Below are 22,623 nucleotides of genomic sequence, written 5' to 3' on the forward strand. Positions count from 1 at the left end.
CCCCTCTTTCCCTGTTTGTCTCTTTCCCTGTTTCTTACCGTTCCCCCTTTCCCCCCGCCGCTCCTCCTAGCTGTACTTCCGCCTCAGTGCCACCATCCTGAAGCTGCTGGAGGAGGAGAAGGCCAAGGAGGGGCAGCAGCAGCAGCAGCAGGAGGAGGAGCTGAACCACGAGCTGTTCTTCAGCGTGCTGGCGGAAGCCGCCGTGGGGCCGTTTGCCCGAGGGGAAGAGAAGAGCATGCCCAAACCTAGCGAGAAGTGAGTACACACACACACACACACACACACACACACACACACACACACACACACACACACACACACACAGGTTTTGTCCCGGTCCCAAGTTGCAGGTTATGGAGAAACTTGCCATACTCATATACAGTGGGGAAAATAAGTATTTGAACCCCTGCCGATTTCGCAAGTTTGGCCACTTGCAAAGAAATGTGTGATCTATAATTGTAATAATAGGTGTATTTTAACAGTGAGAAACAGAATATCAACAAAAAAATCCAGAAAACTGCATTTTATAACATTTATGACTTAATTTGCATTTGATGCAGAAAATAAGTATTTGAACCCCTAGCAAAACATGACTTAGTACTTGGTGGAAAAACCCTTGTTGGCAAGCACAGACGTCAGACTTTTCTTGTAGTTGGTCACCAGGTTTACACACATCTCAGCAGGGATTTTGGTCCACTCCTCTTTGCAGATCCTCTCCAAATCCTTAAGGTTGCATTTTCAATGGGAGGGAATGAGGGAATGAGGTTCAAGCCCAATATTCCACGTTACATGGCCCCATCCATAGTCCCCTCGATGCAGTGGAGTCGTCCTGTACCCTTGGCAGAGAAACAGCCCCAAAGCATAATGTTTCCACCTCCATGCTTGACGGTGGGGATGGTGTTCTTGGGGTCATATTCAGCATTCTTCCCCCTCCAAATGCGGCAAGTCGAGTTGATGCCAAAGAGCTTGATTTTGGTCACATCTGACCACATCCTGTCTCCCAATCCTCCTTAGAATCATTTAAGTGTTTATTGGCAAACTTCAGACGGCCCTGTACATGTGCTTCCTTGAGCAGGGGGACCTTGCGAGTGCTGCAGTACCTCAAACCATTATGGCGTAGTGTGTTGCCAATGGTTTTCTTGGTGACTGTGGTCCCAGCTGCCTTGAGATCATTCACAAGCTCCCCCTGTGTAGTTCTGGGGTTATTCTGCACCTTTCGGATGATCACCGATACCGCACGAGGGGATATCTTGCATGGAGCCCCAGACCTAGAGCGATTGACAGTTGTTTGGTGTTGCTTCTATTTACGAATAATCGCACCAATAGTTGTCTGCTTCTCACCAAGCTGCTTGCCGATGGTTATGTAGCCCATTCCAGCCTTGTGCAGGTCTACAATCTTATCTCTGACGTCCTTGGTCAACTCTTTGGTCTTGCCCATGGTGGTGAGGTTGAAGGTGTGAAGTATGATTCTTTGGACAGGTTTCTTTTATACACGTCACCAGTTGAGATCAGGTGTACCTTGTTAGGCCTAATGAGGACTAATCTGTGTGCTGCTTGGGCACATAACTGGTTATTGGGAGCCAGAGTTCTTGCTGTTTGCTTGGGGGTTCAAATACTTATTTTCTGCATCAAATACAAATAAAGTCATAAATGTTATAAAATGCAGTTTTCTGGATTTGTTTGTTGATATTCTATTTCTCACTGTTAAAATACACCTACCATTACAATTATAGATCACACATTTCTTTGCAAGTGGCCAAACTTGCGAAATCTGCAGGGGTTCAAATACTTATTTTCCCCACTGTACATACACACACACCACACACACACACACACACACACACACACAGGTTTGGTCCCGGTCCCAAGTTGCAGGTTATGGAGAAACCTTAGGTCTACCGGAGAAGGGGGGCTATTCCTGCAGCTCGACAAAAGGGCAGCAGAGTGCAGGGAGTGCGTTTAACGAAATGTCTGTTTCACTCACTAATGTATGTGTTAGGGATTTATTTCACCCTTTTAAGGACTGTAATTAACCTCAGAATTAAGAGTCACACAACCAAGAATATAATAAATAATTGACTTTTACTCTGTCAGAGAGGAGTGAATGGTGTTAGACCGCTTCTTCAACCTACACTCCTCCAAAGAGGAATGGAGTGCTTTCAGAACGCTGTTCAACCCATCACTGCCTTCTCTGGTAAAAAGAAACAGACTTTATGCAGAGACAATATCACAGAACAAAGACATGACACTCCCATCTTGTACCATCCCGTCCTGGGTTCCAAAGATAAGAATGTTTACCTAAGACCCTCAAAAACCCTGACTCTACAAAAATAAATCAGTCTTAACCTAAACATTTCATGACACCTCTAAATTCCAAGCTTCTCTTCCCACAGTTTCAAACTTCCTTTCACAGAACAATGGAAAGAGCTTAGTCCTCCATTTAACTAACTAACTAATATCAAACTAAAACACATCATGATAATAATTAAAAAGAAACATTTCTTTCACATTTCCCTCCTGTTTATCATGAAAACAATACTAGTCTAAACATCATTAAACTAAAGCATCATCATCTTGATGGTTCCAGACAACAGTTCACTCCACACAGAAGTACATACAAGACTAGACATGAGAACTTAGAAACATGTAGAAATACACATCATAAAATACAAAAAGTATACAAATTGCTACAATAGAGAACAGACCTTTCAACATCATTTACCACCATGTACCAGATGTAAACCAAACAACCAGATTTCACCACTTTGTCTTGTAATAAAGCATCACATAACAACCTTCATTTGCTGTAAGGCTTCAGTCACAGAGACACTATGAATATAATCCAATATCCAAATACAACAGATATCAGTCACAAAACTCCCCCACCAGCAGCAGTGAACAAAATCCTAACCTATCTAAGCGTTTCCATTCTTAACATGACTTTTCTTACTCCTAGGGCCTGAATCAGAAACAAAATAACCTTGGAGCTGGTGGTCCAAATCTTTTAATCACCAGCCACGTCAATCCCCCCCACACGCTGTCATGCTTCTCAACAGCAAATCTCTTCTTACGAGGTACTCTGCCTGAGAGATAGCACTGACAACACAAAAATGGTCCATGACCTGGGCGGGGGCGCTTACGCCACCCCAGTGTGGAAGAAGATGACTGTACCATATACTACCACACAACCACAATACCTCTCTCACCTTAGGGGTACCCTTGTCAGAGTGGCAATGCCCTGCATTCCAACCTCAACATAAGGACCTGTTCCTATGGACAGGGTACGACGTTGGCTGAGGAAGCAGTGTTTGATGACAGTATAGCAGTATCGATGACAATTTCATTACACTGTTTCCGTCTCAGAGAGCCTACTCTCTTTGTTCCACTAATAGAAAAACACATTAGGAATATGGAATGGACTGCCCCTTAAGGTGACAGCTAGGTTGTGGCATGTTTTTTAGTTCTGCTAGTGGGTGGGTATTGTTACACAGATCCTGCACCTGGGTATCGTCTGTATCATAAAATGGCTTACTGTAGCCCCAGTTGTCTGGGGCACACTTCTCTCCAACACAGATCATTGCTTGGAATGAGAGTAGCCTTGATTTAAGTCTAGGGTGAAAGTAGGATGTTGGCATTAAGGTACATACATAGCAATTGGTCCTATCAAGTCTGTTCGCTTGCAAAGATGCATATCTATACCATGAATTAATAAAATACAGATGAGTAACGTTCCCCATGGTCTAATTTTCCCCATATGAAATCCACCTCTTATGGATTCTCTCAATTACACTTGTAGAGGACCATAGACCCAACATTACCCCTGAAGTAATCATTAATAGTTACAGCTTAAACATTGTTTTACCCAAGTTGTATAATGTATACAGAAAAACAATAAACACAAATAAACAAGAAAAACAATAAACACAGATACACCTCTACTATGTTGACCAGAATCTCTAACCCTCAGGGCGCTCCCTGGAGGTTAGGTGACGTTAAGACGGAAAAGAGCTATATTTCTCAACCCCCTCAAGTAGGCACGAAACCCTACTCAACGCTAGTGGTGCATCCTAAAAAAAATGAACGAAGTTTACAGTGTGACAGTGTGACAGGTGAATCCAGGTGGAGCGTTCTGCAATTTTAACGGCAGTGGGGGTAGACAGTAGCACTTGATATGTTTCCTCCCCCCTGTCGTCAGACCAGCTCTTTCATTTGATGATTTTGATGAACACCCAGTCACCTTCACCTTCACCTGGCCTTGTATCTGTGGAGACACAAAAAAAAACTCGAACAGTATTTGGTTCTTTACATTTCCTAGTTTGTAGTATAATTTGTGACACACCAAAAGTTGGTCTTATTGTTTTGCACAGTGCTTTTGCTACTGTGAAATTTAATTGAGTTATGCCGAATACATATCTCACATTTCATACAAAAAAAAAAATGTAATAGGTTTTTAATCCATATGTTGTATAGTGCTCATGTACTATTCTAACCATTCCCCCAGTTGATACATAAGTATCACCATGACTCTTAATCGCTGCCCATTTATATAAAATCACACTAATATGTGCAAGTTGACAATTCTTCTCATCTCCTCTCCTTTTAAAATACAGCGTGTGTGTGTGTGAGAATGTGAGCCCTCTGTTCCCCCTGACAGCCCCCACCCGTGTGCTTCTCTGTCCGTCTGAACAGCCAACCACACAGGCTTGTTTAAAAAGTCGAAGTTGCCGTAAGCGATTTTACGTCTTAAAAAACAATCTACAATAATTCCGGGCTATCTTAGTCACTCAGTACTTTGGCACATACAATAGCTCACAACACATCACAATCTCGTATTTCCATTTTTCTCTTGTTATGCCCTCTGACGGCGCACTACTAAGGTAACGAGAGAAAGTTTTAATCTGATCTTTTTCGTTTTATGTGCGTCGCGCTCTCAGCAATTTTAAATGCTCTCTCTTCACAGATGTTACACAAAATACCTTCAAGTAAACTATGCCAACAACTGGTCACTTGCTTATTTTAGTTTTAAATATCAATTTAAAACGTTAGGTTCCGATCAATAATCTTGCTCCAATGACTGAATGCCCACATCAACGCAACTGTGTTCGTCATTTCATCTATCAAGTTCACACCGTGAATAAAAATATACGGACACCTGCGATTTACACCACAGGACAGTCAAGCACGGCCAAACTTATCATCAAACCCTCAAATCTTCGTTTAGTCTCGCCTCGGAGCACCAAACAATCTCTTAATGAAACAAATTAACTCGTTTTTGCAAATACAATTCTTGCAACACTGGAATTATTTCCATTCATTACTATAATATCTATATATTTATAGCACTCTGAGATTCTTCTGAATCCCACTCCTTTATTCTTCATTATAGATGCTACACTGCATTTCGTTGTCTCAGTACTTGTACTCTGTGCAATGACTATACAGTTGAATCTAATCTAAACTTAACTCCGGGCCTCTACCCCTGCGGCTATTCATGCAATTCGATTATTTGGATAGAGATTTTTTAGTTGATCAGACCAAAATTCCTCATCCTCAAATCGATCTGCACTTGTATTATTTTATTTAAGCAGTATCGCCATCATTATCATATAATGATACAATGATAATTAGATGATACACAATGATGATCACAATTCCAATGTGTCCCTTCCCCACCTGTGCTGTTAAATCAGCCACAGTCACTGGTGGCTATTTCAATGAGACACATGGATTGCGCGCCGTGCGCAGTGTCTGTCTATGCCAGTATCCCAATTTCTCATTCACAAATGCTCAACTCTATTTATGTCTTTACATAATTTCTAGTAACTCCCCCTTCACGCACTTAAGACTAAAAAGTGCGTGCAAATGAACAAAGCAGATAAAATGTATAGAGTTTTCACGTGGCCACAGTAAAATCTCTATAGTTTATCAAGCCTGCAGTTTTCCCCTCTTTCTCCACAAGAATAACACTTATCCTCACTTTCTTTTAATCTTCTTCTCAACCTTCCATTGACTTTCTTATCCTCTCTCTCTCTCTCTCTCTCTTTTAACCATCTTGCCTTCTTACGTTCCTCAAACCATCTCATATTCATTAATTATGGTGAGTTTTTTTGAATTAAGCAAAATACTTCTCTTGAGTCTATGAAAAACATCCGGATATTTTCCAAAGTTTTAATTTTGCCTAATTTCTTACTCCATTCACGCCCTCATTCACACACAGATGTACATCTTTTACGTAGGCCTACAACATAACCATAGTCCCGGACTAGGTTTCTTAGTCCCCGACTAAGTTTTTAGCGCTAACAAGAGATCCCGGATCTCTTTAAAAAGATCCCCGATCTTTTTCTAATAAGTAACCCCAGGCTACTTACGTAATATTCTTGTTGTGCGTCTCATCTGGATTCGGAACTCGTCAAAGGCAGTGAGGCGGGGGCAGAAATCCGTCAACCGGCCCAACGAACAATTCAACACGCAGGGTCATTCTCTGTCCTTCTTTCTCGGCTTTCGTATTTCTGCTCCCGTTCATCTGGTCCTTCTTGAGATCCGGCTCGAAGGACCAAACTGTTAGGGATTTATTTCACCCTTTTAAGGACTGTAATTAACCTCAGAATTAAGAGTCACACAACCAAGAATATAATAAATAATTTACTTTTACTCTGTCAGAGAGGAGTGAATGGTGTTAGACCGCTTCTTCAACCTACACTCCTCCAAAGAGGAATGGAGTGCTTTCAGAACGCTGTTCAACCCATCACTGCCTTCTCTGGTAAAAAGAAACAGACTTTATGCAGAGACAATATCACAGAACAAAGACATGACACTCCCATCTTGTACCATCCCGTCCTGGGTTCCAAAGATAAGAATGTTTACCTAAGACCCTCAAAAACCCTGACTCTACAAAAATAAATCAGTCTTAACCTAAACATTTCATGACACCTCTAAATTCCAAGCTTCTCTTCCCACAGTTTCAAACTTCCTTTCACAGAACAATGGAAAGAGCTTAGTCCTCCATTTAACTAACTAACTAATATCAAACTAAAACACATCATGATAATAATTAAAAAGAAACATTTCTTTCACAGTATGCTACTTTGTTTTGGATGAGAAGTAGTTGGGACATGTGCATGTACATATCTCTGTTGGCCTGTCTTCAGCTTTTCTCCCCCACCTTCCTCACTGTTGCCGTCTCCATGCCAGGGAGAAGACGCTGAATGACGAGGACTCCCGCTCCTCCTTCACGGGCAACGGCCCGGCGACGTCATCGGCGGCGGCGGCAGTGGTGACGACGACCGCCACCATCACCACCACCACCACCTCTCTCCCGTCCAGCGCGCAAGGTCTGACCTCACCGCCGTACACGGCCACTCCGGTGGATCACGATTACGCCAAACGTAAAAACCAGAGGCAGAGGCAGGAGCAGCGGCAGCAGCGGCAGCAGCAGGGAGATGGTACAGTCCCAGTCCTAAGCACTCTCTGGGTTTGGGCCCCTCCCACCACGGGAGAGGAGGCGCACTGGGGTGTGGAGTGCTAACGATAGCGATAACGATAACGATAATGGCACTGATAAATGATGATAATGATGATAATGGAGAAGATCAGGGTGGTGGTGTATAATGGTGATTTATTTTTTTCTTTTGATGATGATGATGATGATGATGATTATGGTGATGATGGTGATGAGTAGTCATCATGGTGCTAATGGCTTTGAATCCAGTAATGTCCCCTCTGCCCCACACCCCCATCTGCACCGGGAGACAGGGCCCTGGGTAAGTGGGCAATATGGCTTCCAGTGGTGTGAATGTGTGATTTCTGCATTGTTCCCGTCTTCTTACCATCACGGTTCTCATCAGAGTCTAATACAGCCATCCTGGCATGAAGGTGCCCTTGGGAGAGTGAGGCAGGCCACTGTAGGTCCGGCTACGAGCCCGACCGATGAGGAGGTGCCTCTAAGGGTCGTGGACAGGGACAGGCCTTGCCTCCGCATGCTTCTGTTGACAGCCTGCGGTCGGAGCGGAGAGCTGTGCCTCGGGGCGGCTGTCGTGGGCCAACTCACCCCAGGAGAGAGGGAGCAGGGAGAGGAGAGGAGAGCTGTGCATGCTGCTACTGCTGACAGGTTTGCGCTGAGAAACAGCGTGGGCAGCAGCACCTGCGTCTGCTGTATGCCTGCTTCGCTAGCCTCTTCAGCAGTCACTGTCCAACTAGTTGTCATATAAATATAGCCCACTGCATATCTTTATAGCTGTCATTGTCAGACAATGGGGGTAGCCAAGATGGGTAGAGATGAACATGTAGAAACTGAACAACTTCTGGTGGGCATTTAGTTAATTTCACGGAGGTCTTTTGAATGTACGCCCAGTTAGCTGGACAGACTGGCCAACACAATTGTCTCCAGTTCGGATTTTGTTAAATTGGCAGCAGAATGTTTGGCTTGGATTTTGCTAATTGATTGTAATTACGTTAAATTGTTCCTCCCCTGTTGTGTGGAAAAGTCAGTCTGCAGATTGTTTGTATTCTGAAAAGCCCCACCTTTTTCCAGACCACATTGGGTTTTAAAGGTATAGTCTGTGTCAAAAGATTGTTGATAGTTGAGCTCAATAGGCGATCAAGTTACACACCTCTCTTGCGTGCTCCTGATGCATCGTGTTGATTGACTAGACTTGTAAATGGCTTGGTTTGAGACACTTTCTTTGTTTGTTTTCCATTCACAGAGGGGACTAGAGGACTGTGGGGCACAATGCTCTGTGTTTGACAAAAAGTGTGTCGGATTCCAATTGTGGCCTGTGCCTTTAATGACAGTATCTGACCACACAGCCTCTCTCACAGTCCCCCCTCTGTTATTAATGCTGCGGACGCCCACTGGGCAGCTGACGTCATCTCCTGCTGTTTCTGGCATTGGCAGCCGCTCAAAAACGCACTCAGATGCAAATGTCAGGTCACAAGGCTTCCCCCGTTCCCCTTCTCCATGGGGGCAAAACAGGCAGTGAGAAATCCCCCCCGAGCCCCCCCCCCCCCCCCCCCGAGCCCTTGTGCTCACTGGGTCTGTCCTTCCTCACTGGGTCTGTCCTGCTGTTTTCCTCTCAGACTGCCAAGGCAGAAGTGGAGGGGGCGATTGGGGTGTAGATGTAGTATTAGCCAGGCCTACGCAGTCCTATTCCAGGGCACGTTCAGCCTAGACGTCTCTTCTGTGGTCTTGACGAAAAGCACGCCTCAGACTTGTGTCCGTATAGCATGGTCTTTCTCAGTTGTTCCCCATGAGGAGAGAGTGTATGAGGCAGCCTAGGGGGAAAAGTGCTGCACCAGCGCTTCTGGTTGGAAATCTCCTGAACTTTTCAGAAAGGCGCTGGCGTCGTCACTGTCGCTCCCCGGCACAACTGCCAGCACTTTCCCTACCAGAGAGAAAAAAAACACAGCCTTACCACACAACACACAGCCTTACCACACAACACACAGCCTTACCACACAACACACAGCCTTACCACACAACACACAGCCTTACCACACAACACACAGCCTTAGCAAAGTCATGGGAAATTCAGGCAGGTAAGTAGGAAGACAGAGAGACCTGAAACAGTCCCAGGGTTACTAAGGGACAAGCGAGGTAAACACCGGTAGAAGGGACTGGCTCATGTGGCCTTTGAAATTCAACAGCCCTGGAAACACTTTGTCTGATCACTGCGTGTGGAAAATTGTGAGACATGTTTTGCAAGAACAAAGCTTAGAGCAGGGGGCAAAGCAAAGTTCAGAGCAGAGCTTTGGTATCGGACAATATTTCAGACCTTCTTTCACACCGTTATCCTTTTTTGAGAATGGTTCTATTAAGATGAAATCTGCTTTTTTTTTTTTTTTTTAGCTATATTGGTACATATATGGTACACTTAGTGCGCAGCAGGTATGATGTTGAAGCTTGTGCCCATTCATTAGGATGTTTGTTTGTTCCCCAGCTGGCAGGATGTAGGCTAAAGCGAACATTTGGGAACCTGTTCTACCCATTTTAGTTTCTTTAATGCATTTTGCAAGTACCATCCAGTAGGCCTCTTATATTACTCACTGTGGGTCCCATTCAGAAAGGAGGCAGCGGCAGGAAGTTGCTTGAAAGCATGTTGAGTCACGGGCTAAGTAACGCACTCAGGGTTCTGTGTGTGTGTGTGTGTGTGTGTGTGTGTGTGTGTGTGTGTGTGTGTGTGTGAAGACTGCAGCCATATTGCCCATGTTGCCACTATTTGCCTGTCTACCTCTCCAGAATCCTTCTTTCCTACATACCTACCTACCTACCTACCTGCCTGCTACCTCTCTGCCTGCTTGCTTCTGACACCTGCTTTTGTCATTTTATTTACGTATGCATGACAGTTGGAGTTTCCCTACCAGGGGCAAATAATACAGCTGATTTGGCAAACCCAGAATCCAACAATGCACCCTGTCCTCTGCCGTCTATGTGGGTTTTTTTCAGTGTTGTCAGGTTTGATGTGTCGTTTTCGCAGCCGAAAGCACGCTGTGTTGACATCGAAATGAAAAGAGCCGCTGAGCGCTTCTGTGTACATGGAATTCTTCAACAGACCTTCTGCAAACCTTCGCTCCGGTCTCGCACACCCCCAAAAACACCACATCAAACGATCACAGACACAAGGAATGACAACACAGGCTTGACGAAATTCGATGCTAGATATAATATATAGTAAGAGAAGGGCGAGTAAGACCAAGAGCCCCACAGGTGAAAGGCCAGTGCCTGTTTGCAGCAGGTCTGTTGGTTTTCTGAGCTGCTATGATCACCATGATTGTGTGGAATTGATGGATGCTCAGCAGTTCCTCGCTTAGCTTCAGAGAGAGAGAGAGAGAGAGAGAGAGAGAGAGAGAGGGAGAGAGGGAGGGGGAGGGAGGGAGAAAGCGAGAGGGGCTGTCACAGCTGCTAATGTGTTTGTAAGCGATGTCATGGTCTCCTCAACAGCGCTCCAGTCTCACGGCCATGATTACTGCCTCATCATGTCTTCGTTACAGATGACGCCCGTCAATGGTACGGCACCCACAGACTCCCAGCCTCTTCAGTGTAAAAGGACCTGCCTTCCTTAATTGTGATTTTTAGATCTGTTCATCTGTAGCTTTGCTTAGGTCATGCATGTTTGGTATGTGCAGAGAGCTTATGTCATTTTCATATGAAGTCCTTTGAATATCAAATTATGTGTTTTCTGTCATTGCAAAAAAAAAAAAAAAAGTCAGTCAATCCAACAATTTAATGATTTAGTCCAGGGAAGCACACCTTATAATAAGTTTCTTAAATGAGTCCTTTTGTGCTCGATACTGGAAAGCAATGTTTGTGTTTCAAGTACATCTTTGGGACATCTTTGGTAGTTCTCATGCAATGCAGTCACACACAGCCTACATCTTGCCTGGCACAAGTATGCATTTGGGCTTTCAAAAAAACAGGGGTGAGAGATCTGGCTCTCAACAGATCCATCACTTCAGAAAAAAACTGTGCCGGCATTTCACTAATTAGATCTTTTAGCATTCCCCTGTGTTCTTATTACACAGCCTGAGAGGGGGGAAAGACACACACACACACACACACACACACACACTCATATAGGCTACGCACACATGCAACAGCAACTCCAAGCTTGTTGCCCCTGCTGCTAATGTGGTTATTGTCTGCAGAAGGCTGTGGTGTGGTGCTGAGGCTGCATTTGGATGGGGCTGCTGACTTGGCTTCCTGCTGAGTGGGGGGGGGGGGCGGCGGCGTGTCAGCACCCAGCACTAACGGTGGCGTGGATGCGATGCGGTGCGGTGTGCTAACTCACTTTCTGCTCCCAACACACTGGCCGGAGCCCCAGCATGCCGGCTAGCGCTTCACTTGAACCATGCTTCGTAAGACTTACAAAACCAAGTCACGAACATGTTATGGCAAATGTCATACACATCATGACCGCTGATGTCCAGTGATTTCACAATGCCATGTCACCTTTGTCGGTAATCCTCATGGCAGTTCTCCAAATTTTATAAAAGCCATAATAGCTTAATGTCATTAAGCTGTCGTAGCATCACTGTCATGACAATTACCGAATAAGGCAACATGATACTGTTCACTGGACGCTGATTATTGAAATAATGTATGGCAGCATGACATAGAAGACAAGATTATGACATGGTTATGTCAGTGTTATGAAGGATGGCTCAGGTAAAGTGTTAACGCATGGTGCAGGCCTGGGGACTCTTCTTGTTGTTTTTCGGGGAGCCTTTGATTGAACAGAGGAGAAATAGGTTCCCATCATGCACCGGGGGGCCACAGTGGTTGGGAGTGGCCTGTCTTACATGCTTTTCACATTATCCCTTCAAACAGAAGCAGGTTTATTTGATTAATATCCACACAATTATAATTACTACTGTGTATTTTGTGTTAAAAAAACAAATTCTCAGATACAGTGTTTTCAAAAGGAAAGCATTTAAAGAGGTTTTCATGATTGTGTTCTTCCCAGCATCTGTAAAGCAAGCCTTTTTCATCGACCATCACGGGAAGAGTGTCATTATCCTGCACATTTATGCACCAGGTCTACTCGAATATCTCCTTAACATCTTCTCGAGGTCTATTGGGTTATAGCCAGAACTTAATCATGAAGGATGGTGGCTCTTGAGGGACAAGAGGAGTGCATTGTTCCTGAGTTACTCAGAGCGTACCTACCTACTTTTTTTGCTTAGATCAGAGCTCTGAGTTAGCACTGCGCACATTTTTAGACCCTTATGCCTGCTTTCTGAAAACCCCCTCTATCCCTCCCAACCCAACCCCCCCCCCCCCCCCCCCCCACACACACACACACACACACACACACACACTCACCCCTACTCCACTGTAAACATGGAGTACCCCTTGATGACTTGTTAATCAGCCCCTTCTTACCTGAGTGCCCCCGCAGCAGTTGCTTTCTCTCATCTGTTCAGGGCTGCTTCACTCCTCTATGCACTTTGGTTTCCGTGGTGATGTTCACCTTGGCATCTGGGCCATTCACACCATAACTCCGTGCAGTGTATGGCAAGGTTTGGTGATGTTGGTCTTTTGTTGTGCCGGGACTTTTGGTGGAATTGTGTCTACACCAGCTTTTGATGGAAGGCCGGGCCACTCTTTGTGAAGAGCAAAGTGGTCAGCTAGCTTTCATGATCTCGTGTGTGTGTGTGTGTGTGTGTGTGTGTGTGTGTGTTTGTGTGTGTGTTTGTGTGTGTATGCTCTCCACCCCAGACCACAGTCAGGACAGTGTGACACAGCTGCTGTCAGACTCCAACTCCCTCCAGGATGTCTTCCTGGACCCCACCAGCTCCCAGGATAGCAGTCACAAGGTGGATTCTGGGAAATGTAGTATGTTCTCTGACGACACAAACACTCAAATGAAGGAAGGACCAGCCCTGGTTGAGGATCCAGGTGAATATCTGCTCTTATATTTGATCTCAATCTGTCTTATATTTAGGACATTTGTTCTTAAGGACAAGTCTAATGTCAAATATGTCCTGGTGGAAATCAATTATATGCAGTCCTCAGACAAAGTTGCCCACAAGACATTTTGCTTGATGAGGTCTTATGAGGTTCCTTTTTCTACAGCACTGTTGGTTATATAACAGCCTAAGACCCATCTAAAGCTCCTAATGAACCAATATCTGGCACAGCTTCTTATGTTTATAACCCCCTGGAGACAGACCTGGGCCTGTATTCACAGTCAGACTAAAAGTTATCCTAAATGTAGTACGCAGACTGCAGCACAGAGCTGCGCGTACATACACCCTCTGATGATGAAATTGCAAAAAACAATTAGCAAAAAATGCAAAAAGAGATCGCATTCAGGTTAGTCCAGGTGTTCAAAATTCATCAACATAAACATAGCTCGCAACCTCCCATATCGGATGCATTCTCCATTGATGTAGGCTTCTGAGGTCACTGCTACACTTGAGTTCTTTCCCCGTCTCTTGGGATATCCCATGTCATCAGTATATGTACACATGCAATCACCAGTAGTCTCATGTAAATATATGTTTTTATATGTACACTCTCTTTCGTTGATCCAATGTTCAGCTACACAGGGTTTGACTAATCTGTTTGGTTCTGTCAGTTAGCCTATATTTTGTTCCCATAATAATTCTAAGTTTAAAAAGGATGTAAAAGGATAACAGTCAAATTAACGTTGAATACCATAGCTAACTGAGATTAGCCCAATATGCTGCTGTGGTAAAAGCTGAAGATAATTCTTTAGCATCACACTGTATGTTTATTCCTTGTAAAAAAAAAAAAGGCAAAACACCGTCCAGAACCCATGGCGATATTGCTATCTTCTTCCATTGTGTACTTGACGCATTCAGGAAAATCCGCAAATCCAATCCAATACACTTTTTGTCACACCCAGCTAGTTGCTCCTCATGGTCCTCTAGCTGTCCGTGTGTTCAAAAACTCGGTTCTCAGTCGTACACAGTCCTGGTTCTGTGTATGTGCTCAAAAACTCGGTTCTCAGTCGGTCACAGTCCTGGTTCTGTGTATGTGCTCAAAAACTCGGTTCTTAGTCGTACACAGTCCTGGTTCTGTGTATGTGCTCAAAAACTCGGTTCTCAGTCGGTCACAGTCCTGGTTCTGTGTATGTGCTCAAAAACTCGGTTCTCAGTCGTACACAGTCCTGGTTCTGTGCTCAAAAACTCGGTTCTCAGTCATACACAGTCCTGGTTCTGTACATGGAAAACATACATAGTAGCTCCAAACATTTATTTATTTATTTTTTGCAGGTTCCCTTCAGGAGAAGCCCATTGAGGTCCGGCCTACCTTACCATCCCAGGACGACACCTCCACACAGGAGTCCTCAGACACCTTGTCTGTCACCTCGCCCGAGACCTTTGGCCCCAAACCTCCCTCCGAGCCCTTCACCCAAGCCCCCTCAACCCCCACCACCACAGTCACCCCAAACTTGATCAATGCCTTCAATCAGAAGCACATACAGACCACCCCGCCCACCCCAACCAGCGAGAGCAAGCGCAAGCTCGAGCCACCGCTGCCGCAGGAGCTTCCAGAGGTGCCCAAGAGCCTGCCGCCGGGCCGGGCAGAGCAGCACCACCTGCTGGTGGAGATGTGCATCCGCGCTCTCTTCCTCTGCCTTAGCCGCTTCCCGCAGCACTACAAGAGCCTCTACCGACTGGCCTACCTCTACGCCAATAGCAAGACGCATCGGGTGAGTGCGTGCGCTGTGCTCTTTGGGAACGTTCCTGCACCCACATACACATACATATCCAGTAGACACTAGTGCTGTTAACATCGCTGTTGGAAAGGCCTGTGAGTCTGTGTGGTCTGAAAAGTGTTACATAATACAGTCATGTTGGTGCACAGTTCGAATAGGCTAATGGCTTTTCACTAGAGCGAGAGTGCTCATCCTTGTTCATACACACGCTCACGCCCAGACACGGCCACCCTCACAAAGAAAATAACACAGCAAAAATAAACACAGTCTGAAAGAGGTATACAACAACCAATTAGCTTACACTCCGGAATGTGCAGTGCTACATCTGAGAGAATGCAGTTGTTGAGTTAACTATTTGGTGCATCGTGTATATTAGGACATTTACCTTAGGAATTCGCTGTGTTGATTTAAAGCATACCTTAAAGCAACACTATGTAACAATTAGCCTCTTTTTGAGACATGTTTTTGTAGGTGACTAGATTTGGCATCATCTTTACATTTATTTTTGATGGTATATGGTGACATGAAGGACAGATAAATACACCTGTCGCTCCCACCGGCTGATCAGGCTGTGCCCTGTGTAGTTCTCTGATATGGGACAGAACACACCGTGAAAAAGTTGGGTGTGTCGTGAAAGCTTTTCTTACACTATCATCAAAAGACACCAGCTGGCATGCTAGTAAGCTTTTATCAGTGCCAATTGTGCTGTTGTTGGTGTTGTGCATGCCTTTCAGATAGTTAGCCTGCCAGTTTTACACCAAAACTCCTTACTGCTGCTTTAAAGGTCTTCATTGAAAGCCTTCCCTGCGTTTTCCTCTGAGGCGACCATGCCAAGCCGGGCTCCCATGGGACTGGGCCGTGGGCAGAGGCAGGGAGGCAGCAGTGCTGACGGGGGTATTGGCAGCTGGGCTCTGGCACGGGGTGGAGGGTTTTGATCGGGCAGAACCAGCACTGCTGGCTGAACCTGAGCACCCAAGCAGTGCCAGAGCCCAGAGGTGACGGGGTGGTACCGTGCCCAGGTCAACACCTCCTCACTTTCCGTCCCCCTCCTCTCTTGTAGGAGCCACGTCACTGGAGCGATGTGGTTGGATGCACAGGTCTGCTGTTGCTGGCTTTAGCCATGATGGATTCAGAGTCAGCTCTAAATTGATCCCATCTGCAGTGAGGGCAAGCCTGTATAATCTCATCTTTGTTGATGTTGTTCTTTGCAGTTCCAGAAAAGGGGGTGTGGAATGTTCCCTCAAGTGATGCCAGTGTAAGCGGAGAGTCTGCTGGTAGGGTGATTAGCATCGCAGTTCATTTTCACAGGTGTTAGACATCGAGATGCATGTCAAAAGCAGGCTATTCGCAGGGTCTAGCAACCTCTTGCACGATCTAGAGGAAGAATGTAAGAATCTGTGATGAACAGGCTCATGTTGTAATCGACATTGAGACGTGCTGTTATGCACTGTTGAACTATGGCCTATGAATAAGCAGAATACAAAATAATGACAAATATTTTATAAAGAAATATGATCTGATATGATATGATATAAGCTGCACGCAAATCCAAATGCCCATAGAGGCTTTTAAGGACTACACCATTTTCTTGCATGGTAAAAATAGACTGTTCTGCTGTGAATTGAAATTGTTGAACCACTACAGATGTCAGTAACAGGTGTTTATGACAGGTTTTCACATTTTAAGCCACTGAATGTAAGCCACTCCACTCCACTGTTTAAAGCACCGGTACAACGTATCTCCCTTGAACTCCGCGAGTTAATAGCCGGTTGGGGCCATTTCTGTCCTACAATACTGTCAGGCTGAATATTGACGTGTGTTGTGGAGTTGGGGGTTAGCACTGAGTAGCTTGCTGTGCTGGGTGTGCTAATTGAGTAATTGACCCTGGGTGTGCTAATTGAAAAATTGGCTCTGGGTGTGCTAATTGAGTAATTGACCCTGGGTGTGAGGATGCCGAGCCCAACCACACGCATTAGAATAAAGAGTGCCGACCTCATGCCTTCATTCTGGTTTCCCAGGTATAATAGGGGTTCTGGGAGTCGGTTCAGAGCGACTCCGTCATTTTGAGTTCATTTCAGTTCACTTCCATTGAACCCAGAATTTCCCTGGTCAAGCGCAATTGCGTAAACATGCACAAAAGCATAATCAGTGATCAGGCTTACACGCCCTACAAAGAGTTGACTTTTTGAGTTTTGAAGCTGTGTCTTCTGTCCATGCTGTGTTGGTTCCTGCATTCGTTTATTTTGGTTTTACTGGTTTTACTCGTTCGTGCAGCTCATGCTCTGTGAAGTCCCTGCCTGATTTCAATGTTTTGTCAGACAGGTGGTCAGGGAGGGGCGTGTTGGCACGTGGTTCTCAGCCTTCATATCATGCATCTCTGCAGCACAGCACAGGAGTTCTCTCAGATGACATAACTGTGTGTGTGTGTGTGTGTGTGTGTGTGTGTGTGTGGGTGAGCATTTGTGCGTGCGTTTTTTAGTATAAGTTTATGTACGCACTCTCACCTATGTGTAAGATATCGAGACAATTCCACGGCACATATGGGCTTAGCTGTAGCAATAGCAACTGCACCCCTGCTCACTCCTCCGCACATTTTCATTGTCCTTGGCCACCTGACAGCAAGGTAGCAACCAGCGGGAGTGTGTGTGGTTCCCCAGGGAGTGTCAGCAGAGTGTGTGTGTGTGTCGATCAGGAGTTGGTATGTGTATGCTAACACAGGAAGCCGCTGGGATGCCCTGCGATCGCTGCATGCAGAAAGAATTGTACTGAGCAGTAGATAAGAGAAAAAGCTCTCGTCTCCCTGTGCAATTAATTATTATTGTCAGGTTTTTTTTATGGCACACACGACACACTGGAACACACACACGTGCATATGGAGGCGACACAGGACACACACGCAGGCCTGAGGTCTCTGTGAATTTATTCTCTGCCTTTTCCCATCCTGGACCGTCCTTCCTCCAGGACCCCTCAGGAGCAGTAGGCAGCTTGTAAGCGCCCAGGGACCAAGTGAAGTGAAGTGAACTGTCCATCTTTGGTCAGGGATGGACATGTGTTCTGTTCTTTTGCATGTTTTTTTGTTGAGGTTCTTAGTGGAGGAAACCCCTTGTGAACACGGGGAGAACATACAAACTCCACACGGAAAGGCCCCTGAGCACTGAAGGTCTGGGGAGGACCTGCCCCCCAGAGCCAACAGCGCCCCATGCGGGAATCGAACCCATGACCTTCTTGCTGTGAGGCGGCAGTGCAAGCACCAAAGCCACCGTGCCACTTAGACGACAGTTAGACGGCACACAGCATCGGAGTTGATCGTGCCGGTTCACTTACTGTCTAATTGCACCTGGGTTGCCTTCCTCGGGTTACAGCAGCTGTCATATAATTTCTGCGCTGTTATGGAGAAATGCTTCCAATACTGGTGACCAAACCTGTTCAGCTGTTGGTTGTTAGGTCTGTGGGGCTTTTCATACAGCCTGTTCAAGGCAGGAATGTGGCACCTTTATTCTCCCTCGCCGTCCTGTATAAAAGGTACAAACACAGAATAGGGCGGTCATTGTTGTTCCGCCTTTGAGCCGGCAGGGGAGGTAGTCACAGAGCCGGATCGACGTCTGTGTAAAGAGCCGGCATGGAGGGAAAGGGGTGTGACCCAGCCTAGCAGCTAACCAAAACGAAGCAAGACCACTGTATTGTCAGAACATGTTGCACGTGACGTGATGCACACCAACTTTTCTGTGAGTCTGAACATAGCTATGAATGTGCCTGCCGACACTAAGTCTAGCCATCATTGTTTTTGAAAGGAACAGGTAGGCTAGTTTCAGCTATGATGCTGTGGCGCATCTGAATGATTTTTTTCAGCTCCTACTTGAATGCGTTCGAGCCCGATGTAAACACAATAATGTGGTCATGACTACTTTAATGCGTTCGAGCCCGATGTAAACACAATAATGTGGTCATGACTACTTTAATGCGTTCGAGCCCGATGTAAACACAATAATGTGGTCATGACTACTTAAAAGCGTTCGAGCCCGATGTAAACACAATAATGTAGGGGTGGGACTCTTGGCACCTCACGATTCGATTCGATTCCGATTCAGTGGTCAACGATTCGATTCGAAACCGATTATCGATTCTAAACCGATTATCGATTATCAATTATAAACCGATAAAACGATTATCGATGCATGTCGATTTTTAAAACATTTGAGTTTGCTACTCAGTCTCAAATCACTTCCTACTTTGTGTTTGATAATTAAAGAAAATCAACAGATGAATTACCTTCTCCATTTTTTTATTAGAGAAAAAGCTTTTCCTTGTCACAACTATGACTTTCAATGAACAATGCAATAATTGATGACGCTTGCATTTCAACAACAAATGGATGTGTAAAAAAAAAAAAAAAAAAATTAATTAAAAAATCGATTATGAACTTTTCTGAATCGAGACAGAATCGTTCTAGAGAGAATCGATTTTTTTTTCCCACCCCTACAATAATGTGGTCATGACTCATCAGTGGATTTTCTTTCTATCTCATGGGTATCAATAATTAGCCTATGTACAACCTGTTTTCGTGTTCATTTTGACACACTGTCTATTCATGCATTAAAAAAGGTTTTAAATATAGTCTGATATAGTCAAGGTCTCTGTAATGCTCTGTTAGGTTCGTTGCCATATTGAAATTCTAAAGTGGGTGGGTGTGTGTGCGTGTGTGTGTGCACAAAAGTAGTTGCTGTGTGGAATAAGAGGAATGTGAGTTATGCTGTTGGGTATGAGGGAGAGTGTGTGAAGAGGGGGTCGTGGATTAGAACTAAACTGACTAAAGTGTCTGCATCAACTGCCTGGTCACTGCTAATGACTGTGTGTGTGCTCGTGTATGTGTGTGTGCATGAGCCTGTTCGTGTGTGTGTGTGTGTGTGTGTGTGTGTGTGTGTGTGTGTGTGTGTGTGTGTGTGTGTGTGTGTGTGTTTGAGTCAGGCTGGCAGTGCAGCGCAGCAGGAGGTATTGTGCCTGTCACTGGATCCCTGACTGCTCTTCTGATGCACTCATATTCATATTCAAATTAGCCTGCACACGCTGACAGTCTAATGGTTGTCATCACTGTGTGTGTGTGTGTGGTCTGTAGATAAAGCCATGCTCTCTCTGTAAGAAAAGAACAAATCACATCTGTGGTTGCAGTAGGACAAGAGACTTTAATGCAAATATGGAAAATCTTCTGTGGCACATCAGACCTGTAATTGTAACAGACACCAACACCATAGTCTAAGGCAAAAATCGTATTTTCACAAAAAAAACTTGAACCGAAAACAGATTGTGGCCTTATAATCCCTCATTTAAACTCATAAACATGTTCCATTTATTCCCATTATTATGTTTGTGGAAACTAAAGCCTAAACAAAACGCCCAAAACGTCCAGTCTGTCTGAGTTTGTCTGTCTTCATTAAGGTGCATTAATTCATTTTGGTTCTCAATTTTAGCACGGGGAGCCCCAGATGGTTGCTTTGTTGTCTCTTAATAAGTGAGCTGCTGCAGCACCGGTGTCTGTTAGCCTAGATGCTCATTCCCCCCATTCATAACCTTAAGCCCCAGCAATTAGCTGACTGTGATGCTGAATCATTTGTCCCCGTGCGATATTGAATAATGTCTAATGTGACTGAAGGTGTAATTCTGTTAATTGGCAGAAGAGCGTGAGCGTAATGACTCATTTCACTGTTTGTTTTTTGTTGTGCGTGTGACACCTTCTCCTGAGGAAGGAGTAGGTCTCCTCCGCTCTCTGGCTCTGTCTTACTCTCTCTCCCTTTCTTCACCCTCCTCCTCCTTTTCTGCATCATCTCTCCTCTTTGATCTCTTCCTAACGATTATATGCCGGGGTTTATATATGTATGTGTGTGTGTATGATTGTGTGTGTGTGTGTGTGTGTGTGTGTGTGTGTGTGTGTGTGTGTGTGTATACACAGAGAGATGAGAGAGAGAGAGAGAAACTCACTGCATATATTTTGTCTCCACACAGAACTTGCGGTGGGCACGAGATGTGTTGCTAGGAAGCAGTGTCCCATGGCAACAGCTGAAGCACATGCCTGCACAAGGACTTTTCTGCGAGAGGAACAAGACCAATCTGTTCAACGTAAGTCACCTGGTTCATGGCCATAGCTGTGTCTACCTGGCTTCTACTTTTTTTTTCTTCTCTGACCACCGCTTTCAAACCACTCGTTCGCACACATGGACTCTTATCCAAAACCTTCCCTTAAGGGACGACTCAACCTTTACATCCCTGTTAGCGTGTAAGCCAGTGTGAATCTGGCCAACCTCACTGGTAGGTGTGTAAGCATCAGTTGCCCAGATATGTGAGAATTCAGCAGAGTTAAAACAGTACACTGTTGTCATCCAAAAGCTTGTTTGTTTGTGCGTGCGTGCGTGTGTGTGTGTGTGCGTGCCTGTGTGTGTGTGTATGTCAGCCTCCCATAACCAGCTGGGTGAAGCGTGACTGCCAGAGTAAACACACACACTCTGTGTCACGCCGTGTGCGTCCAAGCTGTGTCTCGATATGTGTGATGGGGAGCTGAGTGGCCACACAATGCTCAGGGGGTGTGGTCCTGTTTGGTCCTGTTTGCGTGGGAGCTTTGTTGACTGTTTTGGTGATGACACAGCTATTGTGTGTGTATGTGGAGGGGTGGTTATATACAGCTAAGTGCGTATCTTTGTATGTACTGAGCGCACGTGTGTGTGTGTGTGTGTGTGACTCATACCTTTGAGTGCACTGGTCTGAGTGTGTGTGTGTTTGTGTCCGTCCGTGTATGTACTAAACGCACGTGTGTGTGTGTGTGTGTGACAGCTGCTCTTGCTGACGAGGGCACAGTGACTCAGTCGTGAGCAATCCCTGAGATCATGGCTGCTCCATCTCCCCATGTTCTGTTCACCTTTCCGCCCTCGGTGGGTCTGTTTCAAGCAGCCCAGAGAAGTGGGGCTTTGGTTGAGTTTGTGTGTGTGTGTGTGTGTGTGTGTGTGTGTGTGTGTGTGTGTGTGTGTGTGTGTGTGTGTGTGTGTGTGTGTGTGTGTGTGTGTGTGTGTGTGTGTGTGTGTGTGGTGTTCTTCAAGAAAGATAATGTTCTGTGGACAGAGTGCATTGTAGGTGGAGGGATGATGGTGTCCACAGCACGGGTAAATGCTTGGCTGCGAAACATATTGTTTGAGAGGTGGTGCCTTATAGTTGTGGAAAATGGGTTTCCAGTGTTGTTGGCAGTTTGGAGTCAAGTCACATGTGACTTCATTTGTGGCTATACCAGTAGTCCTCTTTAAGGAGCAACTTATATTTAGTCATTTTTGGTCAAATAAATAATATACACGCTGCTGTTACAAGACGATTTATATTTTGTTTTTGCATTGAGGAAAGAGACCGGGTGACCCCTTACATTTGTTGCAAAAATCCCTTCTATTTATTGTGAGGCCGTCTCCTC

General features: G+C 45.2%; 1 protein-coding gene across 1 annotated transcript in view; it reads left to right on the plus strand.

The window, feature by feature from the left end:
* cabin1 (calcineurin binding protein 1) overlaps window positions 1–22,623 on the plus strand; it is a 79,249-nt gene that overhangs the window by 20,097 nt on the left and 36,529 nt on the right. Inside the window, 6 exon segments of the mRNA XM_031570213.2 lie at window positions 71–255; window positions 7,192–7,442; window positions 10,937–11,002; window positions 13,214–13,393; window positions 14,737–15,176; window positions 21,180–21,293. Coding sequence (XP_031426073.1) covers window positions 71–255; window positions 7,192–7,442; window positions 10,937–11,002; window positions 13,214–13,393; window positions 14,737–15,176; window positions 21,180–21,293 — 1,236 coding nt within the window.

The sequence above is a fragment of the Clupea harengus genome, chromosome 7 (genome assembly GCF_900700415.2).
Source record: "Clupea harengus chromosome 7, Ch_v2.0.2, whole genome shotgun sequence".
Classification (NCBI taxonomy): domain Eukaryota; kingdom Metazoa; phylum Chordata; class Actinopteri; order Clupeiformes; family Clupeidae; genus Clupea; species Clupea harengus.